Source organism: Dermacentor andersoni, chromosome 11 (genome assembly GCF_023375885.2).
Source record: "Dermacentor andersoni chromosome 11, qqDerAnde1_hic_scaffold, whole genome shotgun sequence".
Lineage (NCBI taxonomy): Eukaryota > Metazoa > Arthropoda > Arachnida > Ixodida > Ixodidae > Dermacentor > Dermacentor andersoni.
Window position 1 is genome coordinate 49,338,824 of NC_092824.1, and position 24,357 is coordinate 49,363,180.

At 43.5% G+C, this 24,357-nt stretch overlaps 1 protein-coding gene across 2 annotated transcripts in view; it reads right to left on the reverse strand.

The window, feature by feature from the left end:
* Positions 1 to 24,357, reverse strand: part of LOC126517967 (multiple PDZ domain protein-like) — a 301,027-nt gene that overhangs the window by 17,049 nt on the left and 259,621 nt on the right. The window contains exons 30-33 of one of the 2 annotated variants that reach the window (XM_055064300.2): positions 23,875 to 24,019; positions 6,378 to 6,520; positions 5,851 to 5,934; positions 141 to 347 (exon numbers count right to left, since the gene is read on the reverse strand). In XM_055064300.2, coding sequence (XP_054920275.1) covers positions 141 to 347; positions 5,851 to 5,934; positions 6,378 to 6,520; positions 23,875 to 24,019 — 579 coding nt within the window. Of the gene's footprint in view, positions 1 to 140; positions 348 to 5,850; positions 5,935 to 6,377; positions 6,653 to 23,874; positions 24,020 to 24,357 lie in introns of both variants that reach the window. The other variant, XM_050167791.3, reaches the window with a different exon arrangement.

The following is a 24,357-nucleotide window of genomic DNA, read 5'->3' on the forward strand; positions in this document are numbered from 1 at the left end:
ATACACAACTCTGTCCAGCTGCTCAATGCCTCAGCACAGACCCAATACTGCATGGCATCTATGCAGTTACAGCTGATGCTGTCGTCTTGGATAAAAGTTGCATAGCATGTCAACTCTGTAAACCAGAAGAGGGGACATACCTCGGAGATAAAGACACCCGGTGCATTGCGCCGGCCCACAATGCTCAGGCCGAGGCCACGTCCAGCCTTTTTGTGCAGCTCAACGGTGAGAATGTCTTGCTGCGGCTCTTCCTCACGAAGCACCAGCATCCGGACCACTGACGAAGTTTGCCGCAGAGCGGCAATGGCTGCTTCGTGGCATGCCTCTCGCAGATCCTCGCCGTTCACCTGCACACATGAGCGAGCCGCACGTGCAAGGCTTTACAGGAAACAGAGTATGTAAATTGCCATGCTCGGTCAACGGAGAAATGCCCAAACCCTGAAAACGTGCTTCTCGACACCTCTTGCTTGACCACCATGAGGCGACGACAACCTTGCTCCAGAAGAGCAAACAGTGCACGAGTGCGCAAGCCGATGCCCACAGAGTGTCGCGCTAAAATTACTAGAGGGAACTTTGGTGCTAGTGTCTACAAAAGCTGCAAGCAGGGTGGTTTGTAAATGGACTTGCCTAAACTTCGCTCTCGTGGCTTCTAACAACTTTGCGACAAACTGAACCATGTTCAGCAAATCATCATCACCATCATCATCATCACCATCATCATCATCATCAGCCTGGTTACGCCCACTGCAGGGCAAAGGCCTCTCCCATACTTCTCCAACAACCCCGGTCACGTACTAATTGTGGCCATGTCGTCCCTGCAAACTTCTTAATCTCTACCGCCCACCTAACTTTCTGCCGCCCCCTGCTATGCTTCCCTTCCCTGGAATCCAGTCCGTAACGCTTAATGACTATCGGTTATCTTCCCTCCTCATTACATGCCCTGTTCACGCCCATTTCTTTTTCTTGATTTCAACTAAGATGTCATTAACTCGCGTTTGTTCCCTCCCCCAATCTGCTCTCTTCTTATCCCCTTAACGTTACACCCATCATTCTTCTTTCCATAGCTCATTGCGTCGTCCTCAATTTAAGTAGAACCCTTTCCGTAACCCTCCAGGTTTCTGCCCCGTAGGTGAGTAGTGGTAGGACACAGCTATTATACACTTTTCTCTTGAGGGATAATGGCAACCTGCTGTTCATGATCTGAGAATGCCTGCCAAACGTGCCCCAGCCCATTCTTATTCTTCTGATTATTTCAGTCTCACGATCTGGATCCGCGGTCACTACTTGCCCTAAGTAGATGTATTCCCTTACCACTTCCAGTGCCTCGCTACCTATTGCAAATCGCTGTTCTCTTCCGAGACTGTTAAACATTACTTTAGTTTTCTGAAGATTAATTTTTAGACCCACTCTTCTGCTTTGCCTCTCCAGGTCAGTGAGCATGCATTGCAATTGGTCCCCTGAGTTACCAAGCATGGCAATGTTATAAGCGAATCGGAAGTTACTAAGGTATTCTCCATTAACTCTTATCCCCAATTCTTCCCAATCCAGGTCTCTTAATACCTCCTGTAAACACGCTGTGAATAGCATTAAAGAGATCATATCTCCCTGCCTGACACCTTTCTTTATTGGGATTTTGTTGCTTTCTTTATGGAGGACTACGGTGGCTGTGGAGCCGCTATAGATATCTTTCAGTATTTTTACATACGGCTCGTCTACACCCTGATTCCGTAATGCCTCCATGACTGCTGAGGTTCAGCAAATGTTGCATTATAAATGCCATACTTCGCAGCGACTGTGTGTATTCCAGAGATTGTTATTGCCTTCCGTATTTAGAAAAATAGGATTGGTTTAACATCTAAGCCAATAAATGCAGATGAAGTGTAGTAAATAGGGATGTGCGAATATTCGAAGCCTTTGAATAACAAATCAAAGAATGCCCTATTCGATTCTGTCTTAGAATCGAATAGTCACTATTCGTAAATGGAAATATCTTTTAAATACTTTTTGGGCATTTCAATATGTCAACTGCATCCAGTTAAACATAAGATTGGAGCAAAAGTAACATAAGTTTTCACCCCTGTTATCATAGTATAGACATTAAGCATGAGAACTTGAGTAGTGGAGCAAGCACTTAGGTAACCATACTTTACAGGCTATACAGCAATCATTCGCAGCCTCTGAAGGGTCCTGTGCATGTGAAGAAGCTACTTTTCTGCTCCTAATGCTCCATTTGTGCTTTTAATAAACAGCACTTAATAACATACAGTTAAACCTCAATATAACGAACTTCGATATAACAAAATCCTCAATATAACAAAGTATTTAACTTTTCGTAACCTCTAGTCCAAAGAACACCATGTAATCAGAACCTCAATATAACAAATTGTATATGAGATTTCAATATGAAGAAATTTTAATTCCGCAGCAAAGGAATTCCGAGACAACAAATGGAAACTTTTGCAGACGCAGATGGTCAAGTGATTAAATTACAAGCAACTGCTTGCAAATGCACTTCTCAAGTCGCGCATGGCGTGACAAGGGTGTCTGCCAAAGTGAAGCCGTAGCATGCTCCGTATAAAGTCCAAGTGGGATAAGATCCTATTGTGCCCCGCGCACTTCTTCGTGCTTTAGGTGCGAGTGAAAGTTTGTGAGGGTGAGAAAGAAGGATAGTGGCTTTGCGCACGAGTGCCGCCTTCCCGGGCGAGCAAAGGGAAAGAGGGGAGGGGAGTGAGCTCGCGGTAGCGCGATCAAGCACGCACGATAGGTGGGTAAATTGGCGTGCGTGCACATGGCTATAAGTGTGGCTGAGCGCATATGCAGCCTCGCACCCTGCTTTAGAGGTAATCTTCCACGTGTGCAAAGAGTGGGCATGTCGAGAGATGGCGTGGCATCATGTTAGCTGTCTTTTTGCGCGTTTAGTATTGGATGCTGCATCATCTCGAGTTTCGTTGACTCGGAGTGAGAGAGGCAGACGAAGCATTCGTTATCAGCTGCAGGGGCGGAGTGCACGCGAAAGCGTGGCTGGCTCCGCTTAACTCGTACCACCGATGTGAAGATATCGTCGACATAAGTGGCATGAAACCGTATCATTCGTCGCCGACTCCCAAATTCATCCAAATGAATTCTTTTCTCATTCAAATTTGCTTATTTCGATTGTCCGATAATTCTGAAAATTCCACAGGCCCCTTCCGTGTAAGAAAATCGATTGGCGACTGTACTCATTTGTATAGAAGGTAAAATTGCGATACAACGAAATTACGATGTAATGAAGCAAATTGCCCATTTTACCAACTTCATTAATTGAGGTTTAACAGTATTATGTAAAGACCGGAACTTGCTACCCTTAAGAATACTAGGATGTGAACATCGTTTTATATTAATTGTTATAACAGCTATTCATTATCTGAAAATTATTTAATATTTGATTCAGTTCGATTTCAGCACTATTCGATTCGCATTGGATTCGGTCTGAAAAATCACTATTCGCACAACCCTAAGTAAGTAAACAAAGTCACAAGAATGCCTGAAGCCACAAGCATGATCCGCGTACTAACAATTATTCCCATGGCAGCTGAACAATCATAGTGCCAGAGTTCCCTCCAGTAATTTTAGTAGGAAACTCTATGCTTGTGCCACTCCCACCCTCGCTTACCCCACTTCTCGTGCACAATCCCCAGCTTCAACAGTGCAACGAGTGTGCAGTCAGCCATCTTCTAGAGAGCAATGTTGGGAGGAATGCACGTATCCCCTATTGAATTTCTCCGGGCGTGGCTTCAACGTTGCCATCACAATTACTGCAACTGAAAAAATTCTTGACACTTATGAGAAACAGTGAATAAGTTTGGATTGACAAAGTATCCTTTCAAAACCCTATCTTCATTAATTTCGTGGTGATCAAGTGCTTGAACCCTAGAATAGAAAATGACAGTAAAAGTTATATTTTTAAATTTCGCGCTGACACCCCAGCGCTGGTTTGTCAGTTTGATGTCACAGATCTCAAAGTGTTCTTTTTCGCACTTAAGTGGTTGTAATTCGAAAGAAGTTCTTGAAACTTGCCAAGTTCAGTCTTTGGCTCTTTCAGAATACAATGCAGCTTGAGATTTTAGTGATGCCTAACACTGAACTAGGCCCGAGCAGGCACTGTCCAAATTCATGGCATCATGGTGAATGGGTGTACGATCTTCAAGGCCCCATCACCACCTGTCTATGTGCGTTTTCTAGCTTTCTCAAGCCTCTTCACGTGGTAAGGGTGACTTTTTTGGTAGTGCACAAAGATAATCACTTATACAGCTTAAATAATTTTTCTCTGAAGCTCGTCTCCGAAGACCTGGAACAACAACGACGCCTCGTTGCCAAGGCCAAGAAGGCAGTGAAGGCCAGAGGGTTCCTGGAATGAGGAGACCTCCCACCTCGTGTAGAACCAGGGCTTACCCCGAGATACTGTTTCGAAAATAAATGCCTATTCCTCCTCTTCCTTCTCCTTACTGTTCCTTTAATGTCATTTGCAACAGCCCTCCAGATGTGGTCTTTCTTAGAGTACTTAAAGAGATAAGATGGAGAAATAGGAGCACATGGAGAAGGAATGGCTCGGTAGTAATCAGGCAACTTCAGACTGCAAAACCAACTGCTTTTGGGGACATCAATGAGCTGCCCCAATGCCAGAGAACTCTGCTAATACATTCTGTGGTCTTGCATTGATATCCTTTAGGTTGTGTTGGGCTTAGATGGCACTCAGCTTTAGATGCCTGCACAACTCTCAGAAGTGGTTTTTAAGTTTTTCATGAGCATGTTATGAGCCGACTTTCCACTCAGTCACTTGCCTCTGTTGAACTGCCCGATGGAATGAAGAATAGGGCACATAGTGCATAAAACCACCAGGCAAATCAAGTTTATACACATCTATATTTAGAATACCAGAAATGTCTGAAATTAGTCACTAGAAGAGAAAGCTGGGAGAGCTGGCAGTCATCGAACATACTGCGGCAACATAAACAATGAAAAGAAGAGAAATATAACTACAGAGGACAAGCACTGACTGACAACACTCTTACCTACTTCATAGAAAAAAAAGTTAAACATAAGCTCTTTCACATTTCATACCAGTGCTACTTGAATAAATTTTCAGTGTTAGTCGCAAGGCCAGTTAATAAAAAGGTCATCAAACATAAAAGCAATCACACTCAATGTTTTATCAGTAAGGTTCGACTTGTTAGTTACTGTTTTGTCCCGTGCAGTTCTGTTCTCATTTTCTTTTGTTCTTGCCGCTGTCTAAATATGTTCGGTGGCAGAATGTGTAAAACACGAGAGTCATCAAGAAGTCAGGGAGTTCTGTATGTAATCAGGGCTGGTATCTAAAAAAGAGCATGAAGAATGTTGCCACTCAAGATGACGTTTGTATCAGTGAAGTGCTGGTTACACTCGCGCATAAAGAAATTCATTTTAACGCGCAATATGGGTGATATCACGTCGGCTGCCACGAATCTTACTTTGTTGTTTCTACTTCAGGGTATTTTCTTTGATCTTCTGTTTCGCGAAGTTTGTGCAGTGTTCTCACTTCTGTGATAATGCTTCGCTGTAAATTTATCCTGCGTCGCTTCAACAAAATTAATTTGTTAGTGCAGAATTTGTCTTGTCCTCTCCTCTGCGTCTCTGCCTGTGTACATCCCTTTATGCACTGCTTTTTCGATTCCCGCCACGAACACAATAAGAGCATTCCTGCTTTACACAGAGAGTGCTCAGTGAATCCTTGCACGACACTGAAAGATTTCCATTTCAGAACTGTTCCTCGGCAATTGCCTTTTCACTGCTGCTACAGTTTTGCAGTTTTGCTTGTGCTGTGCGGCAACTCACCTCCAGAATTTGGTCGCCCGGTCGAAGACGACCGTCCATCGCAGCAGCACCATCAGGATACACTTCGTGGATGATGACTGCACCCTATAGAAGAGAAAAAGCAAACGCCGGACATAAGATTGTGGTCAATTTCAATATTATTATCTTTGAGAACAGGCCACACACATGCGTGCATGCAGACACCACTGTCGTAACAATATGTTTTGATGTCTCGTGGCTGTGACTTATCACAATGGTTAACTTGTTGCTTTGCTAACCTTATTCATAGCTTTGAAACCATGTGAGGAAACTGCTTCCATTGTTTATAGTGACGCTGAGGTTCTGTTTTGACAGCCCTCCATGCGTAACTTTTTCAAACTGGCTTTAAACAATGTATGTATGAATTATAGCCGTGCGCCCTTCTGCTTTCCTGTAGGTCGGGTTGTTATATGCATCTGGTTAACCTCCCCGCCTTCCCTTGCTTCTTTCTCCCCTCATCGCAGAACGAATAGTGAACAACTGGACCGGAGATGAGTAATGTTCCTCACCAGAGGCGTGTCCGAGCCACCAACAATGCTGAGCCCCAGACCAAGTTTCTCCTTGGTGATTTCGATGGCCGTCGGGCGGCCCGGCCGGATGACGTCCGACCCCGGCGAGGTGGTGCCGCTGTCTGGCTTCTGGGGCGTTTGGTCTGGCGTGTGTTCGGCCACGGTTTCCGGCCGCAGTGGGGACAGCAAGGGCGATGGCAGGCGGCCATCGGGAGACGACGGGGATGGCCGGCATTTCGACGAGCAGTGTGAAAGTGCCAGGGAGCCCACCGTGCCTGTTGCCATCACACACACAGTTTTAGCAGAGGCATGGGGTGGAAAAAGAAAGCAACTTAAGGACACCAAATATTTCAATTTCGAACTGCATTGAATGAAACTAATTACAGGAACTAGAACAAACAGACACACCAGACAGGACAAGAGAGTGCTTTCTCGTCCAGTCTGGTGTGTATATTTGTGTTAGTTCCTGTAATTAGTCTAACTCAATGCAGCTCAGAATGAATGATGACCAAGTAGCCCAGTTCTTTGCTTTACTAAAATTTCATCACAGATTGTAACACATACCTAATACTACAGTGCATCAGTGTGGCCTTGGTCGCATTTTTACACTGACCACATGCTAGCTTGCAAGGTGTCACTCTGTATGTCGCATCTGGTTTTCGGAAACATAAGTTTCAAATGCTCTTTTCAATTAACTACGTATGCCGAGTAGTTGCAGAACTGTGGTGCCATATATGCACCAGAAATCGTGTTTATCCAGACTGTACCAGTGCTTGAATATTGCTTACAGGTGCTTGGTATACTTCAGGCATTATTCAAAAGGCAAACATGGAAGCATTGGAAGAAGTGTGCCAAATTGTTGGGCTAACGTGCTTATGAGATATTCAAATCCAAAAGACAGATTGCACCACATGTGAACACAAAAAGAAAGAACTGGGGATTGTCAAGAAAAAAATAAGAAAGACTTCTGGTAAATGAGCATTATTAGACAGTGAAAACTGTCAATAAATTTTCTGGTGAAATAAACTCAAGCGCAGGTGATCATAGTTCTGTAGTGATGAGTCTCCAAGATAAGCAGCAACCTGTCTTCTGAGTTATGGTGAAACAGATTACCGAAAAAAAGTCACAATTCATGTACAACACAGCAGACTATGTCACACAAAACTGTAATGAATCTCATTCCATACATGCAGTCACTCCCCACCTTTGCAATCTAGTTCATCATCATCAATACTATGATCATCATCCTCATCAAAGTGAGCTTTTCCAGCGCACTCAAGCATAAATGCTTTTTTGTGGGACTGGGAAATGGTTCCTTGATTACTGAACTTACATGAATGACTAACTGCATTTGTTGTTTATATGTAATAATACGCACAACCATATTACCTGCTAAATTTGAATTGTACACAATGCACCAGTTGGAATCGAAGATTTGAAACTAGGACTCAAACCTTTGCAATCAAAGACAGAACTTGACTTTGTGAAATTCAGTCAGAACTCATTGTAATAAAGACACATAGGACACGGGAATACCTTTGTTATATCCAATCTTTGTTACAAGCATTTATTCATTGCACACTGATATCACCAGAAAAAAATTCTATAAGACTTCAGTATACCTGATAGTTTGTTATATCTATGGGTCAGCCTTGAACTGTAGATGCCAGAGAGGTAGCAGAAAATTAAATTGAGTGGTGAAATGAGGCAACCTGTGGTAGTACAGTCAGTGCGGTTGGCACAGTACAACTGACGAGCTTTAGGAGATGTCCTTCCCATGCAGCAAGCTCGGCTATGCTCCTGCCAATTGATGGTGGTGAATTTTAGTTTGGTATGTGCCGAGTGCTGTTCGCATTCTTTAATTTCTGCTCACCAGTTCATTAATTTACGTCCAATATGGCCGCTATTTATATTGACTTTATGCACTGTAATACTTACAGTAAACATGAGTTGATGCTCACCAGTCTGCAACATCATCTTTTTCTATTGTTATGGTCTTGTTGCACTCTTCCAGTCATGGACATACATTAGCTTCACCAATTCTCATTTCTTCTTTACCAAGCAATACTTTTTAAGAGCTTTCAAAGAAAAGAAAAATCTTCTCCCATTTTTTGAAAATGAAGAGCAGTGCCAAAAACAGTGCTCTCATTTAAGCAAAACAGCAAGCTACAAAGCTGTTTACATAATAATAATCATCATCACCCACAGTACTCTCGCACAGTAGCACTAGAAGTAACCTTTACTCTCCCACAGTAACACTAGCACTAATACATTGCTCCCCATATGTGACACAGTATGGCACTACATCTTCCTGCTAATAATCATACCTGCTCCTGCCACTTGAGCTGACAAATTGGTTGTCATAGAGAGATGACAATAGGACAAGAATGAAATCAGTAAGTGGAACAATGATGCCAGCCTGCTGCAAGGCGAAACGAGATAATATATTTTTTTTATTTATTTACAAATACTGCAGGCCCTATTCGGGCCCAAGCAGGAGTAGGCAAGACTACCAAAGGCCAATAGAATTGGAGCTGCATTCTCTATGAATTCCAGGAATGTCACTTATCGTATGTGCTGATGGCTCAGCAAAGCAAAAGTGGATGTAATACAGAAAGGAATGCCAGACTTGCCATGAGAGCTATTTTTACATGGCACAGTTCTCGAAATCACTATCAGCTTGCCTGCCACTTCATCAGGGTGCTGTACTGAACTCAACGTCACACAAAAGCGGAAGTAATGCAGAAAGGAATGCCAGATGTGCCAGGTTATTTTCACATTACACGTACAGGCTCTCAAAAACATCATTAGGTTGCCTTTCACTTGAGTGGGATGCTGTACTGAGCTCAATGTCACACCAAAGTGAGAGTATCTGTGAATATGCTCGAATGAAAAGTATGGCCCTTGGTCAGCTGGGTGATGCGTGCTGGCAAGGATGGAATGTCGCAACAATTTCATTACAACACTCCAATTCTCTGTTTTTGCTTGCACTTTACAATGAGAGTGCATTTCCCAGCCTGCATCGTTCAGTAATACAATTGTCATTCGTTGCTCATCTGTTTCATCCATTCGTTTAGTCCAATAGGAAGAAGATAACTGGTGGCCTACTAGAGTTAAAGAATTAAAAATTAAATTATGGGGTTTTACGTGCCAAAACCACTTTCTGATTATGAGGCACGCCGTAGTGGAGGGCTCCGGAAATTTCGACCACCTGGGGTTCTTTAACAGAGTTAAAGAATGAGTGTCAAGGGAAGGGAAGCAGATTTAAGGACGGCAGAATATTAGGTGGTGTGAATAGAACAGGAAATTTGCAGGCATATAGAATGGCGACAGCTGATGCAAGACAGGGGTAATTGGAGGTTCCTGGGAGAATCCTTTGTCCTGCAGTGCACACAAAATAGGTTTCTTAATTTCTACAAATGCACGTGTTGCAAAAGGGCAAGTATTTTCTTTTTGTTATCACAACACATAATCGCCATCGTGGTAGCGCTGAGTCACGGGAACGAAATGGTAGCCACAGATGTTATCTTGTTGCAAGAAAAAGCATTTTAGTGTATTACTCTTTGCAAACATGCCCTGACAACCATTCAGGCATTGAACTGGACCTCACATTCTTAATCCAACTACAAAGTAACAGTTGTAACCAAAGTGGGGGATATTTACGTTCGCTCACCACTTGAATCGGCTAGCGCCTGTGCCATTTTGTTTGCTGCCGAGATCTTGCACAATGGCTTCACTTCCAAAGCAAGCGAGTGTAGGCGAACCGTAAACTCATGCTGGACTGGCCTTACACGACGTCAAATAGAGGAGTGCGGTGCACGCAGTGCTTTCTGCACTGTTAAACTGAGGGCACCAGTTTTGCCCTCAACTGAACTAACGCCGAAAGTAAAGCCAAATCGAAGGGACTCATATGCAAGCAGGAGAGATCTGTTGTCTCGTTATCTGCGCTTTTGGCCATGTCAAACACAAGCCAACGAGCCCAGCTTGGAACACTCAAACAGCTACGTTATCGAAACAATGCAACCCCCAAGGGCACTTTGCTTTCTTGCTATCACGTCCACAGCTGGTACGGATTTAGCAAGAGGCAAAGTGCACAGCCATAGCTAAGCAACAACGTTCACTGTTTCACCAAAACAATTTCAGACCGCACAGCAATGCAGCAGTTACTCACGAGACTGTTCTCACATGCACTTTCTGAGTTAGTCTATATCAAGCTGGTAAATGGCTTCAGCCACTACAGTACAGTGAGAGAAAGCCTGTAATCTTGCAATACATGCATTACTGCCCAAAAGGCCATAGCATTGTTTATGAAATGTAAAAAAAAGGAAAGAGAGTAATAGAAACAGAATAGCACACAAGATTCGTTTATGAATATTTGTTTTTAAACAGGTGTGTTCAGATAGCGAAATCTCTAATACTGAATACGAATATGCAAGAAAGATAGCCTTTAAATACTGAATCCCATTCTGAATATTTGTAATTTTTAAGCAAAGTGAAATATAAAGGTTTCACCAAGTTTGTGTGGCAACAGAAGGCTTATATGCACCATACAACATATCTGATTCCATGGAAAACTCAATGCCAGGTCAGCTGAGAGGCTTCTAAATGAAGCACAAAGGAAACCTGATCGTATCTGTAGCATCATGACAATGACGGTAATGAGACAAAGCAGCAGCAAGTCACCTGACACTCTTAGTAGAGTGCAGTGCTTGTTGAGTGAAATAAGTACAATACTATCACACATTGTTGGCTGAATTGCGCGAACAAATTCACAGGCTGCCTAAGGCAAGACAGGCTTATTTACCAACTGAAAACCATTGAGCTTAATTTATGTACGAGTATTGGCTACAGGCAACACACAAGGAAAAAAAAAAGATCTTTTTTTTTTTGGTGCTTGGTTTTGGTACTGAGTATGAAGTTTCAGGCTAAATGTCTTTGGCCAACACTGAATGACAGGCAGAAAGTGTCATTTGTTGAGCTGGAGTGGGTACGCAGGACAAGAAAGAAGTTTGGAATGCAACTCACATTCTTTTGAAAGCACAGTAAGAAGAGAGAGACCGATGCAAGAGGCCCCGGCAGCAATGGCATCACGCAGGTAATGTAAAGCAAATGCAACATACAACTGCGTTTCACATTCGACGAGAAGCACCTGTACATGTTCCAAATGGAGCCATAGGTGGCTTGGGATGAAGGTTGCTTCCAGTGTTCTCCTTGGTGTTGCACTCCCCGCCCCTTCCCCCATTTGCTAAAAAAGCTTCTTCAAAAAATATTTTTTCTTTTCGTTGAACATGCTTATTGTTGGTGTATTTTGCATATTTAGATAAAAAAATAAAATTTTCCTTTGATTATTTATTTCTCTCATTCTTAAATGGCCAAGAAATCTCCCCTATGCGTTCACCAGGGGCGGAAGACCTCGAACAAGTGTTGGAGCGTATTTTTAAGCATAAAAATTGTGGTTTTGGAGCAGAATATGTTGAAATTGGAGCAGGTTTAAGAGGAAAGGGAGAGCATTTTAGTAGTCGCAGATCTAAAATTTGGAACAGAACACTCGAAATCTGGGGCAGCTCAAAGAAGTAAGCTATCGCAATTTCAGTAAACGACAAGCTCAGGAGTCGAAGTTTTTGAATTAGCACATGAAGCGTCTTTAGAAACAGCCTTACAGTTGTCATAGAACCAGCTTCAAAGGGCACAAAAGACTGCTCTGTTCTGCTTTCTAGTGTCTACCACACACAGTGAAGTCCCAAAAATTACAGCTCCCACAACGCAAACTAACGGATAACTCAAACTGCATTTTGGGTCACGTTGCGGTGGCAGACATTTACGTGGAGAGAAGCTCTCAATATTGCAACACATAAGATGGGTAGTTCAAGCAAAAGTCCCATTACCCTCCCATCGCTTATTGCATTTGATGGCCAAACACAAGTTGAAAAATTCTGGCTGAACACTACTGCGGTGCATGCACTATTTTTGGTTGTTTTGTTTTTTTGCACCAACACTCAGGCTCTCTGGTGCAGCTCCAGCATAGCTCCGGCGTATGCTATAGCTGATACACGGCGTGATCTACTGAGACCACATGATACTGGTACGACAGTGAACCTGCAGCTACATATATGTTTCGCTACATGGTTGCTTTGCATGCTGTAGGCATTCTTCTGATAATTCGAATTACAATTCACCAAAAAATGCTCTGCAAACCAATGTGCTTCTCACCATTAGTAATGACATTGCCAAATTACAGGCGTCCTATTCCCCCATGGACGTGGCTTATGCGGGGCGATTTGGCATTCACGCGGTGAATGACTGGGTGCACTTGCTGCTGCAGTGAATCCTCTTAATGGCATCTTCAACACATGCATCACTACCCACGGCAAAAATGGCCATTCGTGGTACTTTACCAAGCCAATGAGGATCCTCAGTGTGAGTACTTCACTCCGCGTCACCTTTGATTGACACAAACGTGTCTATGGACTTCGCTTGTTTCCATTTTTGTTTCCACATTAAATAACTTATTTTCGTGACCAAATGACATAGACGCCGCGGCCTCCATGTGGGCAAAAAATTTGCGGCGAGGCCTCAAACGGTGTACTAATGCACTACTAGCGCAGCACAAAATGAAAGCAAATGCAGTAACATTCTTGCAACACGGGTGCTTCAAATGACTTTAGACAGAGTGTCCTCAGGCTCAAATACAGCGCGTGCACTACTACACAGTGTTCCTCGCAGGCAACGCACAGCCCATTGGAAGCTTTCGCCTTTACATTTTACGTCTACTTGCACCACCGTAAGCGAAACAAGCGCACAAAATTAAATAAACACATTGAATTATTTGCATTAGTATTAACAGGTGTCACGTGATAAGATGTCTAGAAAGACTTCTGAGGTTTTACGTGCCCAACATGTCTCCCGCTGGCCAGGTGACCGAGCCAAAGCTCGTTTGGTCTACCACCCCTGCTGGCAGAAATAATCATGCCTGCGTGTTGGCGTCTCACGAGATAAGTTTGAAGATGTGCAATTCAGAAGTCTCCGACAAAACACGAACACGAAAGTGCTAATGCGATCGCACGTGAATGCAGTACCATGCAGGCTGGAATGGCATGGTACTCAATGCCTGCAGCAGAATATTTTTTGAAGAAGCTATTTTAGCAAATGGGGGGGCGGGGAGTGCAACACCAAGGAGAACACTGGAAGCAACCTTCACGCCAAGCCACCTATGGCTCTGTTTGGAACATGTACAGGCGCTTCTCGTCGAATGTGAAACGCGGTTGTATGTTGCATTTGCTTTACATTACCTGCGTGATGCCATTGCTGCCGGGGCCTCTTGCATCGGTCTGTTTCTTCTTACCGTGCTTTCAAAAGAATGCGAATCGCATTCCAAACTTCTTTCTTGTCCTGCGTACCCACTCCAGCTCAACAAATGACCCTTTCTGCCTGTCATTCAGTGTTGGCCAAAGACATTTAGCCAGAAATTTCATACTCAATACCAAAACCAAGCACAAAAAAAAAAATCTTTTTTTTTTTTCCCTTGTGTGTTGCCTGTAGCCAACACTCGTACATAAATTAAGCTCAATGGTTTTCAGTTGGTAAATAAGCCTGTCTTGCCTTAGGCAGCCTGTGAATTTGTTCGTGCAATTTAGCCAACAATGCGTGGTAGTATTGTACTTATTTCACTCAACAAGCACTGCGCTCTACTAAGAGCGTCAGGTGACTTGCTGCTGCTTTGTCTCATTACCGTCATTGTCATGATGCTACAGATACGATCAGGTTTTTTTTGTGCCTCATTTAGAAGCCTCTCAGCTGACCTGGCATTGAGTTTTCTATGGAATCAGATATATTGTATGGTGTATATAAGCCTTCTGCAGCTAGGGAGTTGCTGCAAGGATATCGTTCTGAAGCTGGCTTGAACACGAAACCTTAGTGGCCACGCTTACTGTTTTGGAGCAACTCGGGTGAAATTCGAGGCATTTTTACGGTTTATGGACAGCTTGGTGCAGCAGTATGTAAATGTAGCATTTTGGCACAAGTGGCACAGCTGTACCACTCTGGGTTCCCTCAAGGCACTGGTTCATCTGAACAACAAACCACAGTTCTCCTGCAGCAGAATCACTCAGAAGCCATTTGCATTCCTCTTCCTCTGGCCCTGTTGGCCGCAACAACGGTTGTCCCACATAGCACTCGAACAGAAAGAATACAATAAAACCTCGTTATAACGATGTTGACAGGGGACCCAGAATAAGTTTGTTACATCCATTACTTTCTTATTTCCATTACTGCATGTACTGCAATATGAATTTCTATGAGGATTTCAATGGAAATTTAGCTTGCTTCATTTTATCCATCATATAGTTGTACCCTGTTTTGTTATAGTGAACTTCAACTGTATATCAAAACTTTGAACAGTGAATTCTCAAACTGAATACAAATGGGATAGTAAGACTATTCAATTTGCATTGATAATTTTGAATATTTGCAAGTGAAACAAGTCAATATCCAGAGGAATTGTGCCAAAAGGCAAGACAAACATGCATCCAATTACATAACTACAAAGTTTTGCCACACAGACCAGTGCATGCTTTTTAGCACAGAATTTGTCTGTGATAATTAGTTCAGCCTTGGAACAGCACTTGCCCATATCCAGATGCGATCATTGTAACTGCATCATGATCAGTATAATCATGATCAATCTCCTCGCTTTGGACACTCAATAAAGACAAGAGGTTGGCAACCTGACTCATCAGTCGGCTCACCCAGACTGACCCATGAGTTTGAGTTTGAGTGAGTCTGGCTTAGCTAAATTTTGGTGAGTCCGAGTCCGAGTGAAGCCCGGCTCAGTAGAAGCCTTAAGCAAACAATAAATTTTGTCAGTCCGAGCGAGTTCTGATTATTTTGCCGCCGAACTGTCAACTTTGAAAAAGCCATCGATACAACCGTAGTGTGTGCCACGTTTCGACCGGCTGTATGAACAGGAAAAGCAGAATAGTGTGGCCACTGCATTATAGGCAGCACGTATGGATCTTTGCTGCCTCCTCAAGGTGACTACACTTACCCTTTCTTACACACATACAGCAGCTTTATGTACGCCCCAGTAGCATTTGTCCAAAGTCGTCGCAATGCCGGCAATGCAAGTACGTATCGCTGCCACTCACTCTAGACATATGGCGCAACGCTCCCATCGCCCTCCTTGCCCTGATCTTGTTTTCCTCCTAAAACTGTGTCCACTCTTCGTGCCTCCGAGGCACGGTGGAAGCAGTTTGCAAGGGAAACATGGGAAGCCTCACGGGAAGCGTGAAGCATTGTGTGAAATGCAAGCATAGCTTTCGCTTTTGCTTTCACCTTTGTGACAAAAGGTGAGGGATGGCTGAACCTATGGTGGCAGTGGCATCGTGCGAAACAAGCGGGATCGATGCCAAGTGACAAGTTTAGTGGGTTCAGTCAGGTTCACTCACTCAACCTTCTTTCACTGTACCGTGCATGCATGCTTTTAAAGTGAGCGTCAGCGCAGTTGCCTTGTGCGGACGCGGCACAGGTGTTCAACATGATTGACAGCCTGAGTAATGTGTAAGTCCGTTAGTCGAAGTTGGTCTGCCTGAGTCCGATACTGGTGAATGTGATTCTGAGAGAGCTTGGCTGAGTAGGATTTTGGCGAGTCTGAGTTCGAGTGAGCCCATCTGAGTAAAATTTTGGTGAATACGAGCCCAAGCGAGCTTAGCTGAGTAAAATTGTGGTGAGTCTGAGCCCAAGTGAGCCCCGCTGAATAACGCTTTGATAAGTTTGAGTCTGGGTGAGCCCGGCAGAGTACAATTTTGGCAAATCTGATATATATATGTTGTAACTAAGTCTGAGTAAGTTCCGTTTATTTTGCCAAACTATGTTAAAGACTAATTAGTGTTCATATAAATAAAAAAGGGGCAGTTGGATCATCCACCACGACAGTGCTTTAAAAGAAACGTACGTTGGGCATGTTGGCATCCCACACTTGTGAAAACAACATGAAAAAACAAAGAATGAAGCAGAGGACTAGAAGGACACAGTGCTGTGTTCTTCGAGCCTTCTACTTCGTCCTTTATTATTCTGCACTGTTTTCACAAGTATGACAATACCCCTTCACTCTCCATTAAGAGGGAGTGAGATTTTGGCAAGCAGTTTCACCACTATACATGAGCACATTTCCTCCATGCTAGATTTGGCCTCCTGCAACCTTCTTTTTGTCCACTAAATGCAAACTGGTGCTGTAGAGGCAGCATTTTGATAGTGTTGACATTGCTGCTGAAGCATATAAGAGAAAAAAGCGTCCAAGAGTGCTTCCAGCAATGAAAGAAGAGGTGGAACCAGTGCATTGTGTCTAATGAAGATTCTTCTGAAGGTCAGCACATCGACGCACCGGAAAATTTGCAAAGTTAACTGTTTTTAAAGCACACTGTACAAACTTTTAGGACAAACCTCGTACTCCATCATGCTTGGCTGTATCCATTCTGTAGCCTTTCATTTCCCCAGAAATGTGTTGACATGGCAAAAAAATAATGTAGATTTAGAAAGTAAAGGAAGAGATCTGTAAATTGAACAGCACTTCCTAGGAACAGCACTACCACATGGAGGAAAGCATTGCCACTGGCCAGATGGTACTTACAAGCAAACGTTTCCAAGGGACATCAAGCGGGTTAAGTAGTAGGGCATGCGGCGGCCAAAGGTGGCAAGCCAGAGCCGAAGCATGCACAGCAGGCAACAAGATGAGGGGGCATTCACGAAGCACAGGCCCGCCGCCCCACGCATGCAGGCACGCACAGTTTTTCCCATCGCCACCACGACAGCAGCAGAAGTAGAAGTGGCGGAGGTGGCAGGTAGAGGGCAGCATGGGACAGGGTAGATGAGAGAGAGAGAGAAAGAGAGAGAGAGAGAGAAAAGGCACCAGCGTGCGCCCGAGCGAGAAAGAGCGTGTTGCTTGATTTGCAAAGGCCCCTTGCCCCAAAAGCCTCTACCTTTCTGTCCTGCAAGATGGCTGAAAACTCTCAATGTACTTAATGAAAAATGCTGGGCTAGTTAGAAATTAGATATTTGAGCAGTTTCCGGAGCTTAGGGAGGACGAAAAAGAAATCTGTGCAGGAAACTTTGCTTATGATTGTCAATCATGTAAGTGGTTAGCAGAGTGCTTCTAGGAAGCTTACCAACATACTATGTTGGACTAGCATTGCTGTCGACATTAGTGGTGCAAAAGGTTGAGAAAAAATAATGAGACAGACAGAAAAGGCACTTTCTGTTGGAGCACTTTCTGACAGGAAGAGCTTTTTCTGTCCGTCTCTTTTTTTCTTCCCAACCATTTGTGCCACTAGCATCGACAGTCTAGAAAGCTACTCACTTTATTAAAGGAATGGTGCGTTTTATTGCACATTTTTGTTGCAGTGAAGATATCTAGGTAGTTATTGTTGCATCAGTGCCTAGTTCCATAGAGAACAAAACCGTTAACCAGCACATCTATGGCAGTAGTATATAGGTGGATAACACCTGCATCTCAAAGCTATAATAGTTGGTGCTCAGTGACGAATGTGCCCTACAACTCACCTACACTAGAGCTCGTATCATTTGCATCGGCTCTTTTTGTATAGGTGGTGAAACTTTGACCATATAGACAACGAAAATGGGCATAAAAGAGCCAGAGAAGAAAGTTATTTGCTTTAAAAAAGAAAAAGCACCTTTGAAGAAAACAGAAAAGATGACGGGACAGGGACAATGAATGCCAGGGTGGAAGCACAGGGCAGGACATCCAAACAAAAGGACAGGGCTGGAAAAGTGCTCATTTCCTGCCTGTCCTGTTGTCTTTTATGTCCTTTCCTAAGGGCTTCTTCTTCGGCCCAAGTGCTTGAAAAGTCCCAAACTCTCAAGCTATTTAGAAACAGGAGTCTCTATATGCGCTCTTTGTGATCGCCTGGCGTTCAAGGCATGTTTACCGCATATTGACATGTATAACCAACACAAGAGACTCAAGCGATTTGAGAAAAACAGGAGGCATAAATTAAGACTAGACTTTGCCTTCAGGTGCGGCTTCATGGCAATGTGCTTCTCATTGCCATGAAGTTGCTCCTGAAAAGAAAATTTCTGTTGTCATGAGGACACTTGCAATGCAAAATTCATGTAAAATTCTCCACGCTGCTCTGAAGCTGCGGCACGCTTCAGAAGAAAGCAGCAGTAAAGGCCATGAAGACTGAATAGCAGGTTGCATTTACAAAAATGTAAATGCTGTAATAGGTTACTTACATGTGTCAGAGCAGTAGCTTTTGCTTCCTTATCCTAGGGCTACGACTGTGGCATAAATTATATGCGAAGGTGGGTTGTATATGCAAAAATGCGGTCTAGTTGCACATGTTTGGTAGTCTTGGAACCAGTGGCTGAACCAAGGTCAGCTACACAATGTTGACTGGCAACACACAGCATGTTACATGCCAATGTGTGATGCATCATGTTGGCAATGAGACAGGCTCTATTCTGCATTTGCACTGGTACTCGCTTAGCCTGCGAGCTCGGACAGATGTGCTGACCATGCCGAGACATTACTGCTAGCATACCATGTCAGCTGATTATCAAACTGTGGTGTATTTCTTCTGTGAGCAGTATGGCTGGCTTACTTCCCAGCTCGTGTATAACTTTAGCTGCCAGCACCAAGCAAGCCAAACACATCAAAGGGTAGACAAACCTTGAGATTATCAAACACAAGCATAGGCTACCAATTTCTTTTGCCTGAGTTTGAAAGCTGTCTCTGCCAAGTAACATATGTTTACTGCCGATTTCATTAGAGTGATGGCAATTAATACAGGGACAAGTTCGCAAATTAACAATCCATGCTGAAAGAATGGACACCAGATCATGCTAAAGCAAGATAAACTGTTCTTATCAAGAGCTGAGTCATTAAATGCTTAAAAATTAAAACATTGCAAGCAAATGCTACCATACAAAAATTCACGAACGATGACTCAATAGAAACAAGCCATCGGCTGGATGTTCACACAGTACTCAAATGTCTCTTTTGTAAACGAAGTTATGTCTGGTATTGCCACGTATCTATGCGTGAAATTCTCAGCATGGACTTAAGCTGTAGTCTTGCAATAACATAAAATTTCGTCCGCTGTCTTAAATACTAAGTGCTATGCAGTGGTGAAGATCTGCATGTTTTTTGTAATACTGTAAATTAGCAAAACACGTCAAATTCAGGTACATAATGTGCCATGAGCACGCTGCATGACTCGTCGCAATGTGCAGAATGTGCACCAGTGCAATCCTCACACAAGGATGGATTGGTCCAAAACGGCACTCATGAAGCCTGAAGACAAAAGGCTTAAATATTGGGAGCACTTCCTTGCTTCAAAGGAAACTGACTCAAAGTCAGTGCATGAACACACATTATATTCACACTGACAAATGACTTCACACAAATGCAAGTGCTTCAGTGCCAGTGAACACATGTGCAATACGGAAGGCATTGGACAAAACGGAAACAGAATGTGTGTAGATGAAATTCCAAATGACTCTCACAAGGTTTTCAATCAGTGCCCATTAGGTACTTCTATGAAGTGTCTAAATACTGTCAAACGCCTTTATAACCAAGTGCCTGGGACCTTTGAAGTTATTCATCATACAGGTCACTTGGTTGTAAAGGTCGGACACCGCACAGCTTATAATAGAACTGGGACAGAATTATTCTATGGTGAGCCATCAGCATTTAATTGCTGATAATGAAGTCTAGCGCCTAAGTAAGCAGCTCCGTGCACCGCACGCTGGAGTCGGTTCTCGAACAAGAAACGATCGAACCAGCTGCGTTCAGTGATTTCGTGTGTGTTCTACCGACGAGTAATGTAGAATGTGTGAGGTCATAAACCACACGTCTTCCCACAGTTCCTCTGTTATGCAGGTCGTTTTGTTGTAGAGGCATTTGTTGTGGAGGTGCTCGACTGTACAGTGCAGTCCGCTGTTAATGGGAACGCTCAAATGTGCAGCTCTCACTTGGCTGGTGCCAAAGGTGCAAGTGGGTGCGGAGCAATGTAACTGCACAGGTGTGCCAAAAGGAGTCGGAGCTACCAACCACAAGTTAACTGCTTCAAATCTGAGCGATTGTACTCTTGCGAGAGAGGGAAACCCACACATGCTCTGCACTTGAGCGTTCCCTTTAACAGTGGACCCCTTGTACAACTAGTTGGTGATTTTCTAAGCATTTTTACCCCAGTAACATCATCCTTCAATAGTGAAGGCAAGCTGATGCATAAGAAAACTTTTTTGAGAATTCTAAGAGCCTTGATAATCTCCCGTGTTTACTGCTTATGGTATCCACTAACAATGCATGTTTCATTGAACACGCTTTCATCTGTGCTGAATGACAAAGAAATTTCGTATCTTTCAGATTGACTGGTGGCATTTTTTTATGATGGTTTCTAACCATTTTTGCTATGTTTAGGGCATTGTGGTACTGTATGTGTTGTTGCTTTCTGCACGCATATATTGCATTGAGCGCAGTAAACATGACAGCCGTTAATCAGCACTGCATCCGTATCTACATTCCTGGCTCATTTTTGCGCTGTGTTCTCCGCGGTGATCGCTCACCAGTTGGGTCACTTTTTAATCCTACTCTTCTGGCTGTCATCGCATGCCAACAGTACTGTTCTTCAGTTGCTGTTAGCTAACTGGTGCATGTAGACAAAACTTTGCATCGCAGCTTCTCATGTTTCCTCTTATCCTACTTCCTACCAGCCAGTTCTTGCGAGCCTCATTTGGAACTTCAGTGCACTGCGAACAGTTTGCAGATCACAGGTCAGGCAATGTGCTGAGGGTACAGTAATTCACAGCCAGGTAAGTGCTACAGATAACCCTGGGTGTCATCAGTCGAACTGCGCCGAAGCAGGTCGTGAAGCCAGCGTATTGTCCCCAGTCCTAGAGAGGATGACACCAGCAAGCAAGAAATGAAGACTTAAACTCCGCAGGACAGGCTGTCTACTCCCATTGCCGTATTATTCAATCATAAACCTTCATGTGATTGCCCCATGTTTTTCTGAAGCAACATGTGCAGAACTGGTGAGTATGTGCCTTTTTTTCTTGCGACTAATTGATGAGTAATGATGTTAGTTCATCAATGTTTGCATCACCTCCAGTACCTGTTAATATCTACATTGAGGCAGTGGTAATGAGTACAACGAGGAAAGGTACTTGAGCATATGACAAGAAAGCCCTCTACAAGTAATGTCTTGTTGATGCATGGCTTGAAACTATGGTCGGCTAATTCTTATGGAGAAAGAACCAAGCACAATAATAACCAATAATAATAATAATAATAATAATAATGAGCAGCAGCCTACTTAAATCCACTGCAGAGTAAAGCCTCTCCCAGTGATTCCCAGTCAACCCAGACTCGTATTTGCCAAGGCTATCCTAATGCCTACAAACTTATTACTGCCATCACTCCAGGATGCCCTCAGCTGTAATTACCTTCACTTGGCACCCAATCTGCTCCTCTCTGTTGTCATCTGTTACATCCGTTGTCTCTGGACCATCCGCTATACGGTCTGCACACTATATGGCCTGCCCAACTCCACCTCTGTCGCTTAATCCGGTGTGCCCAAGTATACTTGTCGGGCCACCGACGCACACTCCTGGCCGTGTAAGTGATAATTTGTGAACATGAAACATCTGCAGACTGGTTGCGCCATCTACAGAGAATTTGGTTAAACTAAAAAGTTATGGTAGGCTTTGTCTTTAGATGACAGATGGCGTGACAAAGCTCAGTGACTGTCACTGTTGTGCTCGCTTTCCAGTATGGTGAATTGGTGCAAAAATTCCATGCATTTTTTTAATGACGGAAAAATTAAAAAACTTTGCACAAGGCAGAAATTCAAGTGCTTCCTATGAACTCTGATTCAGAGGACTTTGATGTTGATTACAAGGAGTCATCAAGGGACAATGATAGCGACGGAGAAGCCAGGTTGCCTGAGGAACACTCATTATCCTTATGCAAATTATTAATTAGCATAAACCTTAATTGTTCCTTGAACTTTCAGATTTAAGAATTGCTAAATGTTTAGCAACATATCGCCAATAAATGGCATTTGACTTAAAGCCTCGCAATGTGTTACGTCGCCAGAAGTTGATTTTGTAGCACTTTGGGAAAACGCCCGGCGTAAATTGTTAATCAATCATCAACCAGTGTCTTCTTTTTTTAATGCAAACTGCTGTCGTTCAATTTCTTAGACATACGTAGATTGTTTTCTATTCCCTTGATGAATAGTGCGATCCCTAGCAATTTGGAATAAAGGAAGCTAACAGTGCCATGAAGCTTGCATTCTTATTTTTCTACTATGTCGTTCAGCCTCCACTCTGCGATGCTCACAGATTGCCCTCCACTATGTGCGCAGGAGCACTTTTCTTTTGCAAGGCGTGCAAAAGCATTCAAGCCAACATCATAGACACTTTTCCCGAGAAATTGTGCAAATCCTTTTCTGCCTGCTTCTCTAAACAGTCAGCTCCGGCCCGCTTTACTTCTACGACACGTGAATTGACGCTCATAAAGCAGGTGAAAGGCTTTGCAATACGCACTTGCGCGCAACTAAATATGCAGTGTTTTTACATTCAATCTACAAATCGTTAAACCCACCAAAATAATTGACACATGAAAAGCCCCTGACCAATAAGCAAATGCAGGAGGACAAGTAGATAACACAATAGCAGTAAGCATAAACTCAAATTCGTTTTTCTTTATAAATGCCGAATTAAATAGATGGAAGTGTAGTACTTATTCAGTGCCTCTCGTGGACACATGCCAATGTTCAACCCACATTTGCTGGTTCCAATGCTGGAGAATGTGAGAGCAATTAACTGTGGTCAGGCTGCTTGTCACAACGGTTTGACAGCTAACAGCAGAAAGTGCCTTGAGGGAAAAGGGGAAGGTAGGGGTTTATAAAAACAGAAAATTTGGAGAATAGGTCTACGATTATCAGCAATGAAGAACCACAAGGACGAAGTAGTGGATAAAGTTTAAATAGGATAAACGCTGATCTTCCATCTATAATTTATTGGTAAAAAATGCTTGGTTCTATAAAAACACAGGAAATAAGCCAGCTATTACAGTGAAGAATAGAAAGAAGGCATGTTGCAGCAATGAAAACCCAAGCGAAAGAAATTGGTTTATTCTGTTTGCATTTATGCATGACCAAGAATTTTCTGTAAATAAAATTCAGTTGGAATTTCAGTGCGAGCATCTTCTATCAATTCTACTTCCCACTCTATCCTTGTGGCTCTGCTTTGCTCATAACCATGAGGAGGTTTACCGCACACCATCTCTTCGTTCACGTTCATGCACAAACAGCGATCATTTCGAGCATATTTAATTACACCCCAATTGAACCATCCTATGTCGACGGATTGGCATACACACTTCTGCACAAAAGGAAGAATGCAAGGAGTAAACATGCAAGTGGCATTCCGCGTGACGGTGCAAGGGTGCGGGCAACAAACTTTGCAGGGCACTCACTTTTGCGGTTGGAGGGGACCGTTCGTGAGGGCTCCTGGGTTTCAATAGATGCGGCCTTCTTCTTGAGCAAGGGCACCACGTTGCCCATGGGCCTCGCCACAATCAGCGTCAGCACCCCTTCGGCCTGCTTCAAGAGCTGCGCCACCTGCATGCACGTCACAGCGGGCGTCAGCTGTGAGCGATCCCTCACTAACACGAGTGTCACGTGGTGCCCTTTCGATCAGGATTGAGCCTGATTGGGACCGAATTTCCCGATAGCAATTGGCTCATTCACACGAGCTGCGGAAGGTAGCCAATCGCAGTCTAGACATTCAATCTCGATGGGGCCTGATCGTGATCGGAAGTGCCCTCGTGATACCAGTATAAGTCAAGCACAAACAGGATGAAAAGTATACACTGCACTAACTGATATTTTATTGATTGTGCATTGTTAGTTGATACCATCTGCGTTCTAGACACAGCGCACCCCTATGCACACAGATG